Below are 24,120 nucleotides of genomic sequence, written 5' to 3'. Positions count from 1 at the left end.
TGGTTAAAATGTGGGGAATGCCCACACATATACATCAGGCAGACAGGGTGACTGTTTAAAATGTGGTACAAAGAACATATCAGAGAAATAAAAAACAATGGGGAAGACTCCAAATTTGCCCCACACATTCAGATAACAGGGCACAAATATATGAATATGGAAGGAACGCTTGAAGTGCTGCACTTTCAGTACGAAGGAAGAATGATAACTGTGCTGGAAAGTTACCATATATATTAAGCACACAAGCTAGGATTAGAATTACATGAAGCTTTACTTGAATCATATAGCCCTATATTTGAAATTATTATCAAAAATTGGTCGAACTGTAACTTCTCCATGACCAATAACCAAACCCCATCCCACCACACCGATAATACCCCCTTTTAACTCCCTATTGCTCACCCCTTCCTCTCAACAGCAAATCTAACAGTGGAAAATGCAGAGACCAGACACACACAGTTTAAGCTATGCAGCCCAAGAGTACACAAGTGAAGGACCATAGCCTAATAGGCTAAGTAACACCCATCTGACTGTAAGTACAAGAGGGGCTTATTGTTAAGAAAAAAGTGTCATTACTGCATGGAATTACTGACTTGTGTAATAATTACATTGCTCCTAATTCCAAAGTGTCACATGTATCACAGATAATAAACAACACTGAAGGACTACACCCTTGTAGCAATTTTGACTCAGACTACATTTTACTTAATTTTACTTCACGATTATGAGATCAGTTTTATCTAATTTACATTATAATATACCAACTTTATAATTTTAATGATTTATATCAATGAATCCAGCATACATAGTAGACAGAAACGATTGTAAATATGGGCCCATACATTAGTTAAAATGTTTGTAATTCAAAAGCACTTAAAAGTATTGTATCACCTGATGATGACCAGTTGGATGGTTGAAACATGAAGTGATTTCTAATAAACAGTTGAATGGGTATACATTTTTAGAGTTTCATAGATGGAACATGGCATTTAGATCAGTTTTTTTCTGGGACAGGAAAGGAGAGCCGATGGTGGAATTCATGCAATGGGACAAGAATAACATCAGAAGTGTGATGTGAAATGCTAAAATACTGTGTACTGTGTACTGTGAACAAAGGATATCTCGTGTACTGCTGAGTCACGACTGTGTGGTTCTGCGTACAGCTGCTTGCACCCAGGCACTGCTGGAGCATTTCAACTGAAAGTTGTTTGACCACCCTCCTTACAGCCCTGATCTCGCTCTGAGCGAGTACCACCTGTTTACTTACCTGAAGAAGTGGTTGGGATCACAGCACTTCAGCAATAATGAGAAGTTGATGGAAGGTGTCACAACATCGCTGAGTATACAGGTGGCAGTTTTCTTTGACAGAGGCATAAAAAACTTATTCCTGAATATGACAAGTGCCTCAGTTCTGGCGGTGACTACATTGAGAAGTAGCTTAAGTATGTATCTTTTTTGTTTGTAATAGAATTATTTTTTCTCATTCTTTTGTTAACAGTTCACTGGAGGTTACTTTCAGAATAGTCCTCATATATAGCATATTACAACATGTTTCTGCTCTTTTGGTCATCATCAGGTGATACATTTGTACATTAAACTTTTTACTGTACTGCTACCACTAGAGTGCAGTTATACACACTATAGTGGTGACTGAACATAAAGGTAAGTTGTAGCTCAAAATTTGATATGTGGAACACACTGTGGTGAACTCATAAGATTTTCTCCCGTAATTCCTTTTGCAGCAAAGGTTTCTGATGTAATTTCAGTGAAGTGAAATATGGTAAATTGGAAAGTGCTAAATATACAGGGTGTCCCAGGAGGAATGGGCCAAACTTCGGGAGGGTGTTCCTTATTTTAAAGTATGCCGCTATAACCCAAAACACCTATGTCCAAAGTCGAACAGTTATGGAGATAATGGCCAGAGAAGTGTTAAACTTTGACCGGCGTTGCACACTTGTTGATTACAAAATACATATTAAAACTGGCAGGAATATGTGGATTATGTAATGTTAATAATTACGTAACATCAAACTAACTTGTGAGTGACATGAAGCCATAAAATTGAAGTACAAAATACTCGCTCGCCATGTCATAATTGTCCTTAGGGTTTCCAAGCACTATACATGACACATGAATGGCAAGCGCTGACGTAACGTGGCTGACTGCGCGTTCTGATAAAGCCAACTACATACGTACGGCTAGGGTGAATCACGGCACTCAAGGACAAACATAGATAAGGTCTCTCAGCTGAGAGGTACAGTGCGTGGACCTGCCAGAAGACCACACTTTTCTTGGGCCATTATCTCCGTAACCATTCAACTTTGGACATAGGTGTTTTGGGTTATATCGGCATACTTTAACATAAGGAACACCCTCCTGAAGTTTGGTCCATTCCTCCTGGGACATCCTGTATATTCTTAATTAGAAATACAGTGTTAGAAGTGATGTGAGATTGAGAAAATTCTAAATTAATGTTCAATTATTAAATAAATGTTAATAATTATTGTTAGTAATTACCATATAGCAGTTTTCAGAGAAATGTTTTCTTTTAATCTTTCATTAATATGCTTTCCCATATAATGTGAGTAAATATATAGAAATACTGCATATTGAAACAGACTTTTCTTCTGCAACATTACTTCTGTGAACATAATGCAAATTACATACTAGCAAATACTGCATGTTAGCAGGTCTCATCAAGTTTCATGTCTTCCCTGGTATGTGTTCCAGGGGTTGCATGAAACTTCATCACAGTATTAAAAATATATATTTCATATTGTGAAACACAGGCTTGATAACTTTCTTGTGTACACCATTCTTCTGCGCATGAAATAGGCCAAACAAAGCTTGTTTAAAATGAAAAAAATCTTTTATCATAGTGTGACATGTTGTGCAATGGAGAACCCCTCCCCCCCAGCAGTGACGTGGTGGGTGAGTCAGCGCTCCATCACCCCCCTCCATACTGTGATGTAACATGGCGCGAGTAAACAGCGTTGCTAGGCTATACGCAAACACGGCGACATGGCACCGGTTCCTACTGTGACAAAGCACTCATTCCATAACAGTCAAGCACTGCGGCTATATAAGGGAACCGCACAGCCGCCGGAGTGAGTTAAAAGTGTATCAGCGGCCGAAGACAGTTCTCCACTCAGCAGTGAATGAGTAAAAGTGTGTGATCAACAGTTCTCAAGGCAGCAGCCTACGAGTCGAGTTGGAATCTAGTCAGCAGTGAACGAGTAAAAGTGTGATAATCAGTGACAGTTATGATAACTGAGAATTAATTGGGAGTGTGTAACACAGTGACACTTGTATAGCTCCCGTACTGAGAAAACATGTAGACTACTGACAATAGAGTGATTTGATTTGCGAATAGGGTTATAAATTGTGAAACCCCGCAACATTGTTAAATTAATTGTAACCAAGATTTGTAGGTTGTTGAATAAACCAATTAACAATCTCTATGGCGTCTTCAGTAACGAAACACGTTACAATATCATGTTTATAATACATAGCAACACATAGTGCAAAATAAAAACTAATTTTCCAGTGAAGGCAAGTATGTGAAGTGTCACTAAACTGTAAAAGTTTTTAAAAATAAATTATAAAGATGATAAAAAAATTAGAAAGGTTAAAAAATACTGTTAATAAATATATGGCCGACATATGACCAGATTGACTTATGACCTGTTAGTCAGAATGGAAGTCGGTCGTAAGTCGAGGACCAAATGTATTAAAAATTGTCTATTGACAGGTATCCAGATGGACTGGCATGGCAGTTACAGTTGACTCGAAAGGATATCCGTCGTTCTGAAGCTTATTTTCGTCTGCACAATTTCCTTATATCAGAAACAGACTGTGGAAATATCAGTCGACAGGAAGCTGTCAGTATGATCCCACCACTTCTGCTAGATGTTAAACCACATCATAAGGTACAATAATTGTAAGAATTTATTGGAAAGTTGTTCTGAATTTCTTAGCAGGAAGATATGAATTGGGGCAAAACAAATGTAATGCCTGTTGAAGGTTTTAAAATAAGTCTTTTAATTTGTTTTATAAACTGTTGTGTTATTGTTTTCAGATTAAATACTAGTGTAAACCAACAATTGGGAATGAGGGTTTGCAAGAAATTAGTAATGGAGTTAGAGTAATAAATTTTGTCACTTCAAAAAAATATTATTGTCGAAAGTCCAATGTTCCCACATCGTAACATTCATAAATTTATTTGGATATCTGCTGATGGGAAGATGCACAATCAAATTGATCATATTTTGATAGATAGGAAGTGGCATTCAATTATACTTGATATCTGATCACTCAGGGCAGCAGACTGTGATACTGACCACTACCTGGTGGTGGCAAAGGTTAGGGAAAGACTGGCAGTTAGTAAACAAACAACACACAGAGTTCATATGGAGGGTTTCAATCTCAAGAAATTAAACGAGGTAGACGGTAAGGAGCTGTATTGTGTTGAAATCTCAAATAGGTCCACGGCTTTGGAAAACTTAGACACTGAGGTAGATGTTAATAAAGCTTGGAAAACTGTTAGAATAACAACACTTCTGCGGAAGAGAGTGTAGGTTATTATGAACTGAAAAAGCATAAACCATGGTTCAGTGAAGGATGCTTAGAATTTTTAGACTAAAGAAAACAGCCAAGTTACAGTAGTTACAGGATCCAAAAGAAAAATGATAATCTGAACACTATATGATGTGAAAGCAGCAGGGATTTCAGGAACAAAAAGAGGGAATATCTGAAAGACAAAATTGATGAGCTTGCAATAAACAGTAAGAACAAGAACATTAGAGACCTGTATAGGGGAATAAATGACTTCAAGAAGGGTTACCAACCTAGAAGTAACTCACTGAAGGATGGGAATACTGATCTTGCAGATTCCCACAACATTTTGAATAGGTGGAGGAACTACTCCCAGTTATTGGATATACACAGGGTCAGTGATGTTAGGCAGATAGAAATACACACAGCTGAGCCATTAATACCAGATCCCAGCCGTTTTGAGGTTGAAAGTGCTATTGCAAAATTGAAAAGGTGTAAATCGCCAGGTAGTGATCAAATTCCAGCAGAAGTAATTCAAGTAGGAGGCAAAATATTATGTTCTAAGTTTCATAAGCTAATTACTTCTATTTTGCATAAGGAAATATTGACTGATCAGTGGATGGAGTTGTTATTATACCAGTTCACAAGAAGGGCGATGAAACTGACTGCAGTAATTATGAAATTGGAAATGATGACGTTATATTCCCAGTATATATTCCTTACTATTATATACAGTTAATAATAAATATTTATTTAACTTAATGAGATTCATAAATATAACACTAGATTACACAGTAACTTACATGTACCTATAGTGAATATAACATTTCGCACAGACAGTAATCTTGATACCTTTTGTACGGTTTTTAATGTATAACTTATTATGTTGTTTTAACCTTTGTCTCTTTTGTCATCTTACCTGACGGGTGTACATTTGACTGAATTTTATGTGCCCAGCTGATTGCCTGTATTAATAAGTAACCATACCAGGACCGAAAATATCTATAATGTCATCAGCTGTTTTATCTCATAAGATATATAAATATTATTTATATATTATATAACATGTAGTGATTCCTTGGTGACAGTCTTTGGCATCAGCCATGTAATTTCATGAATATACCAGAAGCCACAAAGAGAGTCTCGATATGTTGATTGGATGAGAGACATGTGCAAGTGATGCAGTCCCCCTCTCTGCACTCAACACATGCAATGCAGTCCCCTGCTCAAGACTCTTTGCCCGAAGAGTAACCTTTAGATATGGTGCCATTCTCCTCAAGTGTATGGTCATCTTTGACCTAGGATGTTGCTGGATCCTGTAGACTGCATCGATGATCCAGACAGTTGCTTTGTAATACCCTTCTCAGGATGGCTGCAGCTTAGGCAACTTCCCTCTGGTTTGGTTCGGGCTGTACAGCCTTACATATTCTTCTTCCTAGAATTCTGCAGAGTTTGCTAGGCGGTCATAGTGAGCATTCTGTTGCATGCCACCTTCACTGTTGAAAGGCATACTGATGGGTGTCATGCAACTGTTTCACAAGGTTTGCTATGTAGTCAGTCATGAATTGCTCTTTGTTTAGGGGGTGGGGTCCTGAAACAGCAGACTGTAGAGCAGCCATAACTGCCTCCCGAACACCAAACAGGTTGACAGGTGTCTTGCCTGTGGTCTTTTGGGTTAGCGCTCTGTAGGACACCAGGGATAGGTATAGTCTTGCGTCTGATGGTGGTTGCAGAGGGCCATAACACCTAAAGGAGTGTTGACTCAAAGTACTGTCCCTAGTCTGTGTGCAGTTCCCTATGGACCCCAAAGTGGCAGAAGAAGTTGGTCATAAGAAAACCTGCTGCTGTTGGTGCCTCTTGCTTAGGGATGAAATAAATCTCTGGCAACTCGGTGAAGAAGTAGTAGAGGTATTGATTCCCTCTTGTAATCAAGACATTTTCCTTTCTTGCTCTCTTGGAAGGGTCCTTCAGTGTTGATGGTGATCCTCCCAAATTGTACCCAAACATTGGACTCATACATTAGGCCTCATCTCTTGGTGCAAGGGTCTTGGTTTGCAGGTGTCACATCCTTGGCACCACCTTTCAACATCGTTCTTGCATGTAGCCTGTAGTACTGTTGTCTGACCTTGTCCAGGGTGTTTTTGAACCCAGATGTGCTCCCAAAGAATCTCCATGGAGCCCTCCCATTAGCTCCTTCACCTTTGTACAGGATAGAACTATTTGGACATGCTGTTTTGTGTGTTGTTTAATGACACTTTTATTATCCATATTGCCCAGTGCCAGATTTTACAGTGATTCCAGAATGATGATGAATTGAAAAGGATATGGCCTAATGGAGGCAGTATTCTGGCAGCTGCCTGAAGGGATTATATAATTCCACAAAAATCTGTCAAGATAGTTGGTGTCCTGGCTGGGATTTGAACCAGGCACCTAGCAAATACTTCTGACCAGTACCTTTAGACTATCAAATTCAATTCGGCTGTCCTGGACTATCCATCAGCTGACTTCCAGTGGCACTTTGCCACACCACCAGGGAGCTCCACTGGGCTCAGTAACTCTTGTGTATGGTATTGCATTCAGTGATGTCCCATCACTTGTGACATTGTCCAGCCTCCACTTCCTGTAGAATTTGCCTGTGCAATTTGCATCGATTTCATGGCAGCATGGTCCCAGCCATCCGTGGCGGTAGCAATGACACCTCTTAACACTAGACTGCTTGACTGTCATCTGACTTCTTGTCAGTGAGCACATGTGTCTTTGCAGAATCTTCTAGAGAGAGCATCTGTATTGGTGTACTTGCACCCTTGGTGATGTTCAGATGTAAAATTGTATTCTTGGAGATGCTGGACCCAGCAGGCAGTCTATCCATCCAGGTTTTTGAAACCGAAGAGATGGGTTAGGGCAGAGTGGTTGGTTGTGCAGGTGAGATTCTACATGCTGAAGTGTTCCAGCATCTTAACAATAGCCAGTAACTCTTGTCAGGTCATGCAGTTTCTCTCAGCCTTGGGTAAGATCCTACCATAGCAAGGTACTGCATAATCCTGGCTGCCCTGCATTTGGGGCAACACGCCCTCAGTCCCACATTACTCACATCCATATCAAACTGAAATTCTCACCAGGCTGTGGGTATCCTAGGACAAGTGCTGTACACAGTGACTTCATAGGCCAGGAGACGGCTTCTGCCCATGGAGACCATTGGAAAGTCTGCATTTCTTCTGTGAGCTGGATCACTTTCTTAGCAATCCCTGTAAATCCAGTAACAAACCTCCAGTAGGAGGTGCACAGACCAAGGAACCTCCTTGGCTTGTGTTTGTCTTTTGTTGATAGTTGCTACCATACAGCATACAGCTTTTCTGGATCTGTGGTCACTTCTTCCAGTGATACAGTATGTTCCAGGTACTGCATCTCCTTTTGGAACAGTTCCCTGAACTTCTGGAACACCTTCATGTGTTTGTCATGCTGCTTCTGGAACATCAGCTGACAACCCTCATCAACTTTATCAGTATATCAAAAAGGAGCCTACTTTACTGGCATAAAAGTGTTCAACAATCTGCCACAAAGTATTAAAAACTTGGGCAATGATACTAAAAAGTTTAAATCAGAGTTAAAGAATTATCTACATGCTCATTCCTTCTACTCTTTAGATGAATACTTCAATGTAAATAGAGAATGATGTAAAATTAAGTTATATTAATTTTTAAGCTAAAATTGCCTGTACTTATGTATGTAACCTTTTGACATGTTCTGTATCCAAAGGTACTAACCTGCTTAGGATTTATAGAATGTAAATAAATTCAGTTCAATTCAATTCAACAATCATATCTTCTGGGTATACCAGGTAGGCTTTATAAACCTGTATGGTGGAATTTGCCAGCTTCTTGACTGTTGCCAGAGAGTTGCAGAGACCAAAGGGTATACCAGTGAACTGCCAGGGCCCCTGTCTGCTTGTTGCTGGAGTGCAAGGAAACCTGCCTGTAGTCACTCTTCAAATTCAGGGTTCGGAACTACTTGGCCCCAGCCTGCATATCCAGTGTGTCATCAGTTCTTGCTAATGGAAAGAAGCCCTTCTTTGTAATGTCATTCAGCTGTCCATATAGTGGACATGGAAACAAAAGTCTACAGTCATCTGCCTGACTGTCATTCACCTCAGCCTGCTCTGCTAGTGGAAGTCTGTGAGAGGGCTAATGTATTGGATGGGTGTCACTGGTGTCTATGTGGTGGTAAGCTCTGTCAACCAATATCCACCTTCTTCATTGTTAAGATATGCTGAAATTAATTGATTAACGTCTTCCAACTCTGGGAGTCCTGTAGTTTTGGGATTCCTCCTGGTGCCAGACATTGCCTCTTGCATTTGCTTTCAGGCTGGAATTTGGGGTCCTGAGCCATCAGTTGACACAAACCACAGTTTCTCAGCAGCCCAGGATGGTTTTATCAGCCACTGCTTGGTCTTGGTGGCTCATGTTCTTGAAATGAGGGTTACCTCTCATTGAGCATGAAAGAACATTCAGGCTATGCACAGCCCTTCTCGTTGCTTGCAGAGGACCTCCCAGCAATGCTGTCACTATCTTCTCAGAGCCATTGGCACTTCTTTTACTGGCCAGTATGAGAGATTATTGTGGTCAGGCTCTAGGACATCATAATGACAACTCTTACAACCCCAGTTATAGCATGTCCTTCCAAGTCCTCTGTGGTGGTGTAAGCTCCCATGATATCAAGCCCCAGAACTAATTTATCTCTGATCTTTGCAACACATACCCAGCTTTCTAGTGCACTGTGCCACAGAGTCAGATCCACTTGCACCTGCTTCAAGAGAGGAAAGTTCTGCAGATGCTACTTGCAGAACATGCCGCAGACTGCTTCTTCTCGAGCAACACTGAGGTGATATCTGGCCTGGTGATGGTCACAAGGAATGGTTCAACCTCTATCCAACCCTTGGCGATTATGCTGTCATCTGCTCCCCATGGCTCTGACATGAGTGGGAAGTGAGAGGTGATGGTGATGGTAGTGACCCCCTCTTCGGGTCAGCTCTTACTTGTTTTCCTTGTCCTGTTCAGCCTAGTCATGTCTTTGTTCACAGCCCTTTCAGATGACTGACATCCGCACACTTCCAGCTTGTAGTGTTCTCAGTCCTGTGGCATATGGACCCTGGTGACCATGTTCCCATTGGGGCTGTATCCCTTAGTTCTTGCCTGTGGTACAGCTACCGCCTTTGCAACTTCTACCCTCAGGGCGTGGCAGGGGACATTGTTGATAGGGCGGTCGCTGCCAGTGAGACAGTGCAGCCAAACTTTTCAGTCTTTCATTCCAGTGATGAAAGCATGGGCTGTTGCCCTCTGGAGGAAGTCTTCCAGTGATAATGGGCCCAATGGGTTAAGTGCCCTGTGGCCATTGAAACTTCTTTTAGAGACTTGCTATCCAACTGGGTCCTAGCAGTAGGTCACTGCCATTGTGTAGTCAGTAACTGCCCTTCAGTTTGCTGACAATGGCCTCAAATATAACTGTGCTAGGACCTGTGCAGCTTGTTCCTGCTTATGGTGTGGCCTCCTCATGTGCTTGTCAACTGGTGTAGTGAGACTCGGCCTTCAACTGACTGTGAATACATCAAATTTTTTTGGCTTCACCATGATGGTGCTGGTCCCTGTGTTCTCACTGCACCCCCATCACATCTCATATGAGGCTTCCAGGTCATATGCAGTCACTTTTAAATCTTGTTATGCCAAACCACGAAAGAACCTCAGGATATCCTGTCATCTGATCGTCACTTTTATTGTAGGTGCAAGTTGAGTTTTTTGGTGAAAATCATTATTTTTGTTCCTTCATCTCCATCCCCTATTATTCCTTTCCTTTATCTCATTCATACCTTTATCTCCTTAACAGCCCTTTCCCATATTCCTCTTCTATTCATTTTATTTGTTCATTCTATTTTCAGCCTTCTGTCTTCCTTCTTCCTTTTCCATTATGCTGAAACAGCTTGGATAAATGTTTCTCAGTACAAATCTTTATAGAACAACGAAAAGTATCAACCATGTTACTTATTCTGTTACTTTGGTGTTTTTCCAAAATTCATATTCTTTGCATGTAGAACCAGAAGTACATACTCATGCAGGGTTTTATAATTATGGATATTTAAAACTGAGTCATATGCGTAAAAGTAACAATTGTACATCAGGTTGTGTGTGTACATGTCATCCTTCCTGTGTTCATCATCATTTATATACTAATAAGTGATTTCATTTTTATCTTGAACAGATCTTGGACATGTGTGCAGCACCTGGTTCAAAGACAGCTCAGCTGATTGAATTGCTGCATGCTGAAGATGGCAGATTTCCCAGTATGTTACTTTCATGCAGTACAAAGTAGTAGTTCTCTCTAAGACCTGCTTTCTTGAATGCGAGTTTTGTGATTTCTTATTAGCTTCTGGTTTTACTTGTATTAGAACTTCAGTCTTGTACTATTTTCATATCAGTAGGAGTTAAGGAAAATTCATGGGCTTGAGGAGAGCCAAGCTCGGGTTCGACTGATAACTGCTACACAGCGTTCAGTATTGCCATATTTAACCCCCTGAAGCCCAAGCAGATAGGAATAATAGAATTTTAAGTGACAGAATGTTGAAAGTTCCCTGACTTCTCCTGCTTGCCCTTCTCGTGAAGGTAGGTGACGATACAGAATCGTAAGAAATAGTGGCTTTGGGCAAGGATCAGAGAATTATGATTTCCTAATTATGTTCAAAATGTATAACTTGAAAAGAATTTAGTGGCCTCCTCTGCAAGGAGGATTAATTTTGATTAATTTATATTAGTAGAACTGATTCAACTTGGAACTTTGGAACTATCTCAGTATTTGCTTTGAAAATTGGGGAAAACCAAGAAAACCTGTGTATAATGGCCAGTTGCAGGACCTCCTGGTACATACAGGCAGAGAGCAGTCTGGCAAACAAGAGGGTATTAGGAGTCTCCTAAGGCAGTGGATCTCAGCGTTTTGCATCTTATGTCATACCAGTCTTTTTGGTAAAAGAAACAAACATTTCTTTTCCAGAGATTGTGTTTTCATAATTATATGTTTTAGTATCGTATTCATCATTAATGGAAGCACGTAAGGACTTAATGATCGTAAGAGTTTGGCAGTATGTTTTATTGCTGTAATTATGGCAAAATAATATAATTCTCTTAATAGTAAAAGTAAAAGGAGGCTCAAGAGATCCCTGTGTTGACTGACTGTGTCTGTCCATTTGTCTATGTATCCCCCTCCTTTTTGAGGCTTATGAGATTACCATGCCATGTGTCTGTGTATCCCTGCCTAATTTTTGTTAGGAGGTTAATGAGCTCACATTGCTGTCTGCATGTCTGTCTTGTATCTCTCTGACTTAGATATGTCTAGAAATCACATAATGTAGATACACATTCTATGTAATGACTTGCCAAAGCATAACCTTAGTTGGGCATCTCTATGGCAGTTTGGACACAACACCTATACTCATAAGTGAGTGGCTCTTGATAGCTTTGGTGCAAGACATTGATCCCTGATTTTGGTCCTTAGTGAAATCTTTGTGCCGACTTTTCAGTCCAGAGATTGAAAGTTTCGTCTCTACCAAAGATAGAACTTTGGAAACGTGAAGAACATCAGCCCCCCCACCAGTGGTTCCAAACCAGTGTTATGGTATATGTCTCCTCTTCCAGCAGAATCTGCCAGACAGGATAATTAATGAATGAACTTGAAAGGATCTGCAAGGCACCAGTTGTGGCTTAATCTGGGTACTATCCCAGTATTTTCCCGGAGGGAGTGAAGAAAGTTATAAAAAGCCTCAGTCAGGGTAATTGGTATCCCAGCTGAGAATTGAACCAGACACCTTCCAAATACAAGTCTAGAGCCTTTCTGCTAGACTGAACTGTTCAGTCATTCATAATGTTGATAGTGGTAGCATGAATTCACTTGTCAACAAAATCTGCCTCTCCTTTCAGTGTCTTTACTCATAATGAAGAAGAATATAATTGAATTTCTTTAAATGCAATGATTTTTAATAATTCCCATTGAAAAAGTATTAGTGCAGTGAAATTGTTTAATGTTAAAAACTGAGATTACATCGAAGAAATTGATCTAGTACAAGCAATCCCATTTTCATGTTCATTCTCAAAAATTCTCCAAATTCTCATTTCAAACTGAAATTTCCTTTTTCTGTGTATGCTTACTGTCATTGAAGAGTTGTTTCTTTTGCCTTACAAATATTCTGGAAGATCATTCAGAATGGTGTTAAAAGTATATTTTTATTTTACAAAAGTATAAGTATAATCTTTCATGATGATATAGTAATCCAGAAACTTTATTTTCACTTTATGGAAACAGGGGCTTATTTCATGTCTCACTTAAGGTGTATTTAATTTGTTTGCAGCTGGTTTTGTGATAGCAAATGATATAGACAACAATCGTTGCTATATGCTGGTTCATCAGGCTAAGAGGTTCAATTCTCCGTGCGTTGTGATCACGAACCATGATGCAGCTGTCATGCCAAATTTCACTGTTACTGGTACAGGTATGTACTTATTAACATTTCTGGTGTTACATAATTTGCTGTTATTGTTTGGTATTAAGTGCTAAGTACTTCAGAGTTTCCAGTGGGTTCTGATGAGGGTATGTTGCACTTAATATTGCTGGGTTTCTGAACTTTATTCATTTTCTGGTATTCTGAGCAACACGTTTTTTGAACAGGATCTGCTCCAAGAGGCAAACACGGTGTGTCCAGGATCCGTTAGGACTCATTTTTTAAAATTTTGCCCTGCAATGCCATCTGTTGGCAAGTTGTGGCATTAAGATTCTTGAAGTTTCAGCTGTGGCTGCTTATAATTTCAAAGCGCAAGCATTGCTGCATCGTGTGTTCTGACCTTGAATGTAACAGTACTGTTCTGACGCTCGTTGGAAAATGGCAGTTGAACAGAGAGTCAACATCAAATTTTGTTTGAAGTTAGGCAAAACAGCCGGAGAAGTGTACGAAATGATGAAAAGTGTGTAAAGTAGTGATTGTTTGAGTCGCTTGAACATTTTTCGATGGTATGCTGTATTTTGCGATGGCAGGGAGGACATTAAAGACGCTCCACGTGCATCAAAGCTGAGAAGAAGTCGCACTGAAGAAAATATGAAAAAAGTGACAAAAATCCTTACATTAAACAGATGTGTTTCTGCAAGACTCATCGAGGAGCTTTTGGGAATACCAAAAAGTACTGTGCATCAAATTTTGACCAAGGATTTGGGCAAATGGAAGGTCTGTGCATGGTTTGTACCGCACATTCTGTCAGGCAATGAAAAACATGCCAGAGTGGAACACTGCAAAGACATGTTACGGTCGGCCCAAAGTGATACAAAATTTACAAAATCGATTGTTACTGGTGATGAGACATGGTATTTTCAAAATGAGCCTCTCACAAAGTGGCAGAGTGCAGTGTGGTTGAGTCCAAAGAAGCCGAAACAAAAGAATTTGTGCATGCAAAAGAGTCGAGTAAAGACACTGCTAACCATTTTCTTCGATTCCAAAGGAATCATTCACAAGGAATTTCTGCCAGAAGGTCAGACGGTGAATTCTGATTATCTCGGAGTCCTCAGTTGTTTGTGGGCGAGAATTCTTTGAATTCGACCTGAATATCAAGAGCAAGGTTCCTGGTCGCTCCTCCACGACAATGCCCCACCCCACAAATTGAAGATCATGCGCGATTTTTTGTCCAGAAAGGGGATCACAGTCCTTGATCATCCTCCATATTATCCAGATTTGGCTCCAGCAGATTTCTGGTTGTTCCCAAAAGTTAAGTTGGTGATGAAAGGAGACCATCACGACACCATCCAGGACATCCAAAGGGCATCTACCACAGTTTTAATGCGATTCCACAAAAGGAGTACAGTGACTGTTTTTGAAATCTTTTCAATCAATTCCAGCTATGTATTGATTCAGAAGGAGACTGTTTTGAATAAAAAGAGTGAAATTTTGAAAGTAATTCACGTCTTGTATTTTTAATGAACACATTCCTAACAGAAACTGGACACATTGTGTATATACTTTTATTTGACTGATGTACATTGACAGGTGACTAAGACTAGCTCCACCTAATGACTCAACTGAGTGGGTTTTTTGCTACTTTTTCACCTGAGGATGGAAGAAAATCCCATACTCAGAACACTGTGTTATGTTCAGAATAGTTAACACTGGACAAAGTCAAGAAATGGAGAAAATTCAATAACTTGGAAGTTAAATATTTCTGTTCTAATCTTGTGTCACAAAATCAAGACCAGCGAATTAATGAATATGTAGTACCTGTGGATTGTGGAAGCCAGAAATCGATTTTGACTGGAAAACCTCAAGGGAAGAGACCATTTGGAAGACTTAGGTCTAGGTGAGGATTAATATTATAGGGTATCTGTCTTAGAGAAATGAGCTGTGAACATACTAATTAAAGTGAACAGCTGCAGAATGATGTTCATTGTTGAGCTTATGTGGGTGTCATGGTGGATTTGTGGATTCCAGGAGATGTGGAATTTGTAGACAACCTGAGAAACTATCAGTTATCAAGTAAGACACTGTACCATTGAGTTAGTTATTATAAAAGAGGTACTGCATTTACACAAACTTCTTCCTTTGTTTTCAAAGCGAGAATAAAGGATCATTTTTAATTTGTGTTCAGAATATTGTGACATATAAGCTGTTTCTAAGAAACGCTTTGGTAGAAAACACGTTTCCATAGAGGTGGATTCCTGGAGACCAACTCGGTACAACAAATATTTCTGCGTAAAGCAACATTTAACAAATGTTCCTGTATAAACAGACATTCCACAAACACTTCCATGGATACCGCTAGACCAGCCCTGTCCAACGCGGCACCCGTGGTATATTTTTCTGGCGCCCTCCGTAACCACATATAATTGAGCCGATTTTTAATATTAATTCAAATTGTAAGACAAGAGACATTTTTGAACGTCTGAGTACTGTTAAATATTTTCAAAAATTTGTATTATTATTATTATTATTATTATTAGTAGTAGTAGTAGTAGGTAATAGTAGAAGTACTAGTAGTAGTAGTGTGTGGTGGCGCCCGCACCTCCATAGACATCAGTGAATTGTGCCCGAGTACATAAGAACGTTGGACAGCACTGCGCTAGACCATATAAGCAGCCATTCAGATAAGAATGCATTGCCATATATGAGGAGTCATTCATAATTAATTCATGCATGAGAAGTCATTTGTAGTAGAAGACAGACTAGAAGAGAAGACAGTTGCAGCCCAGCCAGAATGGAGCAAGTCTTAGGCCGTCACTGATTCTGAGTTATTATAATTGATTGTGATTAAGAGTGATTGTAAAAGAAGGCATTAATAAATGCAATCATCAAATCCAGAACCTGTCATTATTAGTCATGGAGCCATAAACACATGACAATATGTATCAGTGTTTTTTTTTTCTTTATTAGCAAGTTAATGTTTTTGAGATGCAGTATATCCTAACCTTTATGCCATATTGTGCTGTCAACATAGCATGTGAAAAACAGAAATGTATTTCTAGGTGAGGAGCCATGAACTGTGACAAGTTTGTTGGAAGTATGACTAAAATCATAGACTGAAAGTGGTAATTTACTGAGAGAAGATATTATGTTGAGAGTGATTAATTTGAGAATGCCATAGACAGAAATGTTATATGCAAATATGTTTCTTACTTGGGGGTCATATTTTATGCTGGTTGACCACCTGTAAAGTTTTGTTGTCTCCCATGTTTACTTATGGGGAAAATTTTGTAAAATGTATAAGATCAAAGCAAAATTATGCATGTACACATTTTGACTGCTGTATAACAGTAGCCACACCATGTTACTTGTAAATTCCTTTATTTGTATCATCATTGCTGTCACAGATTACTTTCTTGACCCCCCCCCNGAGAGGGCTGACTTCAGTCGACGGCCAAGGACATAGACCACAGGAATGACGTAAGCACGGCACGGATTACAGAGTTAACAAGTGAAGAGTGGGATGAGAACGGAGCTAGCCGCTGCTGCCATCTTCCACGAGGCACCTCTTTGCAGTGAGCCGAAGAGATCGGCTCACAGTACATTGCCTAACAATGGGTGAACATTTAACAGTATCCTTGATTTGTAACCTGGGCTGTGGCTGATCGCAGAATAAGTATGTTGCTTGTTTCACTAAGGTGCAGTATTTTCCTTTCTGCATATAGGTCTTTCTGTAGAAGAGCTTCATGATACAGAGACAAGGTTCCATGGAATGCAGAAAGCTTCTGATGCATGTAATGACATAGAAATTAAGAGTTTCTTTCTGCAGATGGAACTCTGACAATGCTGAAATTTGACCGGGTGCTGTGTGACGTGCCTTGTTCTGGAGATGGCACGCTGCGAAAGAATCCTGACATCTGGTTGAAGTGGAACACTGCAAATGGAAATAATCTACATGGGTAATGTTTCACCTTTATTTCACTTTGAATTAGAGGCTCTTCATATTTTCCTGTATTGTTGCGTGATTGTTTGTGATACAGTTGGTATCACCTAGTTATGTACTTAAAGCATGTTTCTCACCAGTGACTGAGGTGTTTATTAAGGAAGTAGCAGCTTACTTATATTTTTTTCCTTATTCTGTATGCCATAGAGTTTCTAAATGTACACTCTGAAACGTGAACTTTATGTAAATAATAGAGATGTTTAAATTTTTCTGTCACACAGTTCATATTCTCTTCCAATTTTTTTTACAAACTGCAACATGTTGCAGTGTATATTTGCCACTATCAGGCCTTCAGTTACATAAACATGGTAAAATGCTATCCCTGTAGCAGGCTGTGAAGGCCCATAGGGTTGTGAGACATCGAGGCTCCCACATTTTCTCTAGACATTCGGCTCAGAGATGGTTGTGTTGAGCATCGTGGACTCAGTGAGACATGATAACGCATGCGTTGCCAGTAATGTTGCCCGTTGTGACATAACAGCAGATGCTGCTGCTGCAAGGGGCAAGAGGGAACAGTATAAGAAGCCAGCTGATGAGTGTGTGAGCCAGTATACAGTGTCGTTGCCTGGGAATAACCGTTGCAATGAACTGTTGAAACAGCACATCATTGCCTTGGTATAACCATGGCAACGAACTGTTGAAACAGTGGAAATAATGCATTTCTGCGGCAACAAGCACAGAACACGTGAAATGGAACCCTGGGCGAAAGTGCCCTCTATTGTGTCCGAAACCGGGTTATAATAGTCCAGCTCCGAAGAAATTTTCAGTGGTACTGGACGTGATAATAGTTGTGCTCGCTTGTGTAAAAGTGAGCGTTCAATAACTTATTCGATGAATCCAAGACGTGCATGGAAGTTATTTCGTAAGTATAGTTTATTTTTCGTTGTTTTTCATTTTGTTTTCTAAGAACAAGCTTAGGTCGTTGTACTTGCGGAGCGGAAGCAATGCGTCAAGTAATTTCAAATCAAACTAGGGAAGAACGGGCAGACTGAGCCACAGCAAGGTGTGGCCGGGCACAGCTATTAATTAATAAAATTTGTACACAGTTATTTGGTGGAGAGCACTGTATGTGTTATTTTCTTAGTGGGATCTCCACAAAATTACTTACTTTTTTATCTTCTTATATTTACTGCTAAAAGTGTTCTGTTAAATCAATATTGGTTGGGATGACTGGTTTTTTGAACTTATCCATCACTTGTCTACTGCCAAGGTCAAGAATGATGGAGCTGTACCTCCAGTCTCCCCATATGTCTTCATGGCATAGTGCTTAAATAATTAAGTGCAGGGACAACTTCACCTTTTTACCTTACCCATCATATGGTATTCTAAAGAACACACCATTTTGGAAACTTGACCTGTTTCCATCCCTATGTGAGGGAGTGGGAGACACCTTGTCTGTGGGTTCCATTAGAAAGAGCTAACCTTAATCACTGACAGCATAATGTCAGTATGACTACAGCTGTATTTAAAAATCCTAGTAATCTCGAGTGTTAAACATGATAGTTGGAACCCTCTAGAATATCCTGGTATTTGTTCTGTTGTATGTGCTGCAGCTGATGCTCTCTGGGTAGTGTAAATACTAATCTGTCCAAAAAGTATCCGACCTTGGGTGGTTACAATACCTAATTGCCTTCAAAGTAGGCCCCTTGTGACTCCACTCACTTAGCCCAGCGGTCCTTCCATGGCTGGAAGCAATTCTGGAAGGCTTCTTTTGGAATGGCATGCAGCTGCACCGTCGCGTTCTGTATGATGTCCTCACGGCTGTCAAAACGGCAGCCTTTTAGCTGTGTCTTCAATCTCGGGAACAGCCAGAAATCACAAGGAGCCATGTCAGGAGAGTAGGGAGCCTAGCGAACCTGCAGAATGCCGTGCTTGGCCAGGAAACCCTGGATCAGGTGCGATGAATGAGCTGGGGTGTTGTCATGATGCAGCTGCTGGTTGCGTGCGTCCCACAGCTCTGGTCTCTTGCGCCGAACTGCATCACGAAGATGGCGGAGGACTTATTGGTAATACTCCTTATTGACAGTCTGGCCTAGTGGTGCGTATTCATGATGCACAACACCCCGATAATCGCAGAAAACAGTCAGTATCACCTTCACATTGCTCCGAACCTGTCGTGCTCTTTTGGGCCTCGGGGATGTTGGATGCTTCCATTGTGACGCCTGGACCTTGGTTTCCGGGTCATACCCCAAGTTTCTGACAAAACATAATGCAGTATCACTGCTCCAAGCGTTTTGTCATCTTGAGCGAAACGAGAATGCGACCAACACGTGTTACACCACTTCGCTATCTGGCAGCCACAGACGCATCCGGCAGTGTTGCGAGTCAGCAAAAAATCACGCATGCTCATGAAAGTCCCTTCTACTACTTCACTCAGTTTCCCCACCCTTTGGCCATTACTTACAGCGAAAAAAAATAAAGTCGGATACTTCTTGGACATACGGTATGTTGATTGTGCTGTATGAGAAATTTAGTAGCAAGTTATTCCTCAGAGGTAACTTGAAATCTTATATGTTATTTGTAGTTATTTACTTACTGTAGTAGTAGGTAGTACTTACTGTATATACTTATATATATGTGCCATTTGAATAGTCTATGTACTGGGAAGCAGATTGGTATGTGCTGTAATCGACAGGGAAGAAAATTAATAATGGGTTGGCAGGCAAGGAGGGGGAATATATTAAGAACTGATATTTGAAAATTCAGTTCCAAACTCGGAGGAGATACAATATGGTTCCATTACAAACACCAGCCAGTTAATCCTGTTAGGGAAATAATTGCTGCTTATTCTGAGAATCATAGGAAACCATACATTATGTGGGGAAAAATATAGAGCTTTTCAATGCCAGAGAAGCTAGTACATATAGTAACCAATGTGCACTTGCAAAGTTTAGTCAGTAATGAAGATTATCTGTAATGTGTTGAAGTATCCAGTCCCGAATTTTGCGTCGTGGTGTTGAGATGCTGTCAGTTGGAGGACGTCTGGTATACTCTACCTGTTCACTCAACCCACTTGAGAATGAAGCTGTGATACATCGCCTCCTAGTGGATACACGAGGTAGTTTTCATATTATACATCTGTCACACAAAGCAAAATGGCAGTAAAAGATTACCTCCTTGGTCTTTTATTCTTGTTTCAGTATTATGAAACCATAATTTGGAGGTTAATGAGTAACACAAAATTAGAAAGCTCACAGCCATCTCACAGTAGATGAATTGATGTTGTTTAATGTTGGATCCATCACTAAATTTACAGTATCAAAATATTATGTGATAATGTGCATATTTTAATTCTTGTGAAATGAAGTAGGATTATTGAAATGTTTTACTTACTCTGTGTATAACAGTAGGCATTTTTTAACCTTTAAGAGATGGGGTGTGCTACAGGGTATGATTGATAGACTAATCGAAATTGGAAGGTGCTATGGCATGGAAATGAATGTGGAAAAAACAAAAGTTATGAAAATTTTGAGACAACCAACCCCAGTCACAATAAAGAGAATGTGAAATGTTTTAAATATTTGCGTAGTTTGTTAACAGATGATGGAAGGTTTACGTGTGAAATTAAATCTAGGATTGCCATGGCAAAAGCTGCATTCAGCAAGGAGAAGAATCTTTTTACCAGCAAATTGGACTTAAATTTGAGAAAGAAACTGGTGAAATGCTACATTTGGAGTATTGCTTTGTATGGGGCTGAAACTTGGGACACTTAGGGCAGTAGATCAGAAACACCTGGAAAGCTTCGAAATGTGGTGTTGGAGAAGGATGGAGAAGATCAGTTGCACCGATTATGTGAGAAATGATGAAGTGTTATGTAGAGTCAGTGAGCAGAGGAATATCCTACACGAAATAAGAAAACGGAAGGCTAATTGGATTGGTCATATCTTACGCGGTAGCTGCCTTCTAAAAGAAGTTATTGAAGGAATGATAGAGGGGCGGATAGACATGACCAGAAGACGAGGAAGAAGACGTAAGAAGATGCTGGATGACCTTGGGGACAGAAGAGGACATTTTGATCTGAAGGAGAAAACTCTAGATCGCATCAAGTGGAGGAACTGTTTTCGAAGAGACTGTCGACCTGTCGTCTTGACAGATTACAGATGAATGAATGAAGAGACGGGCCATTTATATTCTGGTAATGGCAGCAGGCTGGAGTTAATTTAAATGCCCGCCATTGTAGAGTGTTAAAAATTGTAATGATGTTACTGAAAATGCTGTGATTTCTACACTTTTGTGATAAAAGAACGAAATAGACGCTGCTTTTATCTAGAAAGAATATAGAATCAGATATTGTAATTTACAGATTTTAAAATCTGTAAAAATTGTTACACTGATTCCAAAAATTGTTTCCCCAAATTTCGAGCGTCTGTCCACAAATATGCATACAGTTTCTGCACAAAACGTTTCTGCAGTATAAATGCATGCTGCTGACATCCTGTCTTACTATGTCTTATCTATCAAAAGGGGCGGAAGTTTATGTTTGTATTGCACATTCTCCAGTCATGTCGGAACCTTTCTGTATGCACGAGTGTGGGTGACGTCTTATCATACTTTGTCCTTCAGAAACTCTGACTGTGTATATCTCTGACTGGCAAGCAGAGTTACTGTTCTCGGAATAGCCCCGCATTGCCAGAACGTTCAAACCTAGCCCCTTGCTTCCTCACCACTTTCGGAGTCGTCTGTACCGCAGTCTGAATCAGTGTCATTTATCAGCTGCCTCTCAATTTTGGCTTCTTCCATGCGAAATGAGGCCATGGTGGATAGTTGAAATTGTGATGTTTTATAAGCGTTACGATTAGGGGAGGCCACTCGACATCACTGGCCGACTTCCTTTAATACGAGACTAAGGTGTCATGTGTGCTCTTCACGTGGGAAACGGAGTTACATCCAGACAAAGTGCATGAATTGCAACGTCGGACTCTGCATTCAGTTAGATGATGCAGGAGGGAAGACTGTCTACTTATAAAGCGGGTGCCCAATAATAATGTAAGTAGAACAAGAATTTCTATCTTACAATTAGATTTTAAAACACTGTGTGCACACGTGGACTGTGCGTACACATACGGTGTCGCACAGCCACTCGGCTACACTTTAAAGGTCTCCATACGATGTCGCTAGGCTCTTAAAGGATAATATATAAATAGCATTCGTTTCTCAAGAAGTTCAAATTATGACTTCCAGGTGGCAGAAGGAGGCAGACAAAACATTGGTGCATGTGTTGGTATAGTTTGCAATGCCAACTAGTGACATGATCAAAATATGACTGCAGAAACACGAAACAAAGTTTGTCAATAATATATCGACATTTATCCATGGAAGCACAGTCACAGTGTCGATTATATATCGACATTTGACTGGAAAGGGTTAAGGGTGTTTATATAGAGGATGTTGAGGAGGATATTTGGACCAAAGAGGCATGAAGCCAGAGGTTCTTTGAGAAAAATGCATGATGTGGAGCCTCATAACTTGTACCCTTCATCAAGTATGAGGGGCAGTCGAATGAAAACGGGTCAGAAGCCAAAACATATTAAAGACCATTTCTTACTTCAAAAGTAATCTCCAAAACTGTTAATACATTTATCCCACTGGGAGATAAGACGGTCAATCCCATCCTTGAAAAAGCTTGTGGGCTGTCTACGGAACCACATCTTTACCCAGCCACACACGTCTTCGTCCGATGCAAACTGATGTCCACGAATGTCTCTCTTCAGGTCTCCAAAAATGTGGGCTGTAGGGGGGATGTTGAAGCAGTTCCCAAACAAATCTCTGTAGCGTATTCCTCACAGTTGGCAGTGTGGGGGCGCCCATTATCATGAAGAAGGGTAATGCCGTTCGTTAGCATTGCAGGGCGTTTTGACTTTATGAGACGTCTCAGTTTCTGCAAAGTGTCTTCATAGCGCTGTGCACTGATTGTGGCCCCATGCTCCAGAAATTTGACAAGCAGAGGGCCCTTGCAGTCGAAGAACATCATTACTTTACTGGAACTTGTGTGTACGGCTTTGGATTTCTTCAATGGGGAAAAATCACGTGTTTCCACTGTTGGCTCTGCCGTTTGCTCTCGGGTTCCAAATGGTGGCACCTAGTTTTCTCCCCAGTGGCAATATGGACAGAAAAGCATACTCTTCCTCATGGTATCATTGCAAGTGACCCAGTGATGCAGCCATTCTCTGAGTCTTCTGTTCCTCCATGAGTCGATGTAGAACCCACTGTGCGCAAATTTTGTGGTACAGCAGGTGTTTTGTCATGCGATGATGAATTTCTCGTCCTCCTGTTCCTTCAGCCGTCAAAAAGTGCGCTACACTTCGCTGTCCTTCTTTACCCACTTCCATTACTGATGTTGGACGACCACACGTAGCGCTAACCTTGCTTCCAGCACAATAAAGAAATGACTAGTGTGCAAGGGCACATTGTCACTGTGCTTTCCTGAGTCCCCACCAGATGTTGGTACTGTAAGCAAATTCCAGTGTTACCAACTTGCACGCCGTGTGAGTTATGCGTGGTGACCTGTTTTCATTTGACTGCCCCTTCTATAATTAGAATGATGAAGTCAAAGAGAATGAGATGGCATATAACATGCCAGAGGGAGAAGAGGATTGAATGTAGGATTTTGGTGGGAAAGCTAGAATGAAAGAGACAACTAGGAAGACCCAGACATAGGTGTGAGGATAATATTAAAATGGATCTTAGAGAGTAGGATGAGCTAGTCTGGAGTGGATTGGTGTGACTCAGGATGGGGATGAGTGGCAGGCTCTTGCGAGCCTTCAGGTGCCATAAATTTCTGGGAAATTCGTGGGTAGCTGAGTGACTGGTTACTTCTCCATGGAGTTAGTTAGTTTCAGCCTGTTGGCAATCAACAGGCTGTTTATATTGTTTCATTATTATCTCTATTGGCCATTGCTTACAAATTTAAGCCTATGTGTATGATATATTTACAGTGGAACCTTGCTTAACGAGCGATGTTTTGCGTAATGAGTGACGAGAGGGGAAGTCCCAGATTGTGCGCTTGCTACATCAGTCTGTGTTTAGCACTCGTTCCGCTAGCATCTTAGTGTTGCTTGTGATCACACATTTTTCCAAACTTGTGTTCAGA

At 40.5% G+C, this 24,120-nt stretch overlaps 1 protein-coding gene across 1 annotated transcript in view; it reads left to right on the top strand.

Moving 5' to 3' along the window:
* LOC111872112 (tRNA (cytosine(34)-C(5))-methyltransferase) overlaps positions 1-24,120 on the top strand; it is a 74,435-nt gene that overhangs the window by 14,843 nt on the left and 35,472 nt on the right. Inside the window, exons 4-8 of the mRNA XM_023865685.2 lie at positions 3,752-3,929; positions 10,804-10,885; positions 12,941-13,081; positions 16,857-16,986; positions 19,958-20,088. Of these exons, the coding sequence (XP_023721453.1) occupies positions 3,752-3,929; positions 10,804-10,885; positions 12,941-13,081; positions 16,857-16,986; positions 19,958-20,088 (662 nt within the window). The remainder of the gene's footprint in view (positions 1-3,751; positions 3,930-10,803; positions 10,886-12,940; positions 13,082-16,856; positions 16,987-19,957; positions 20,089-24,120) is intronic.

The sequence above is a fragment of the Cryptotermes secundus genome, unplaced genomic scaffold (assembly GCF_002891405.2).
Source record: "Cryptotermes secundus unplaced genomic scaffold, Csec_1.0 scaffold417, whole genome shotgun sequence".
NCBI classification, from domain to species: Eukaryota; Metazoa; Arthropoda; class Insecta; order Blattodea; family Kalotermitidae; genus Cryptotermes; species Cryptotermes secundus.
Note: the sequence above shows the minus strand (reverse complement) of the source record. Positions and strands in the feature narration are given on the sequence as shown.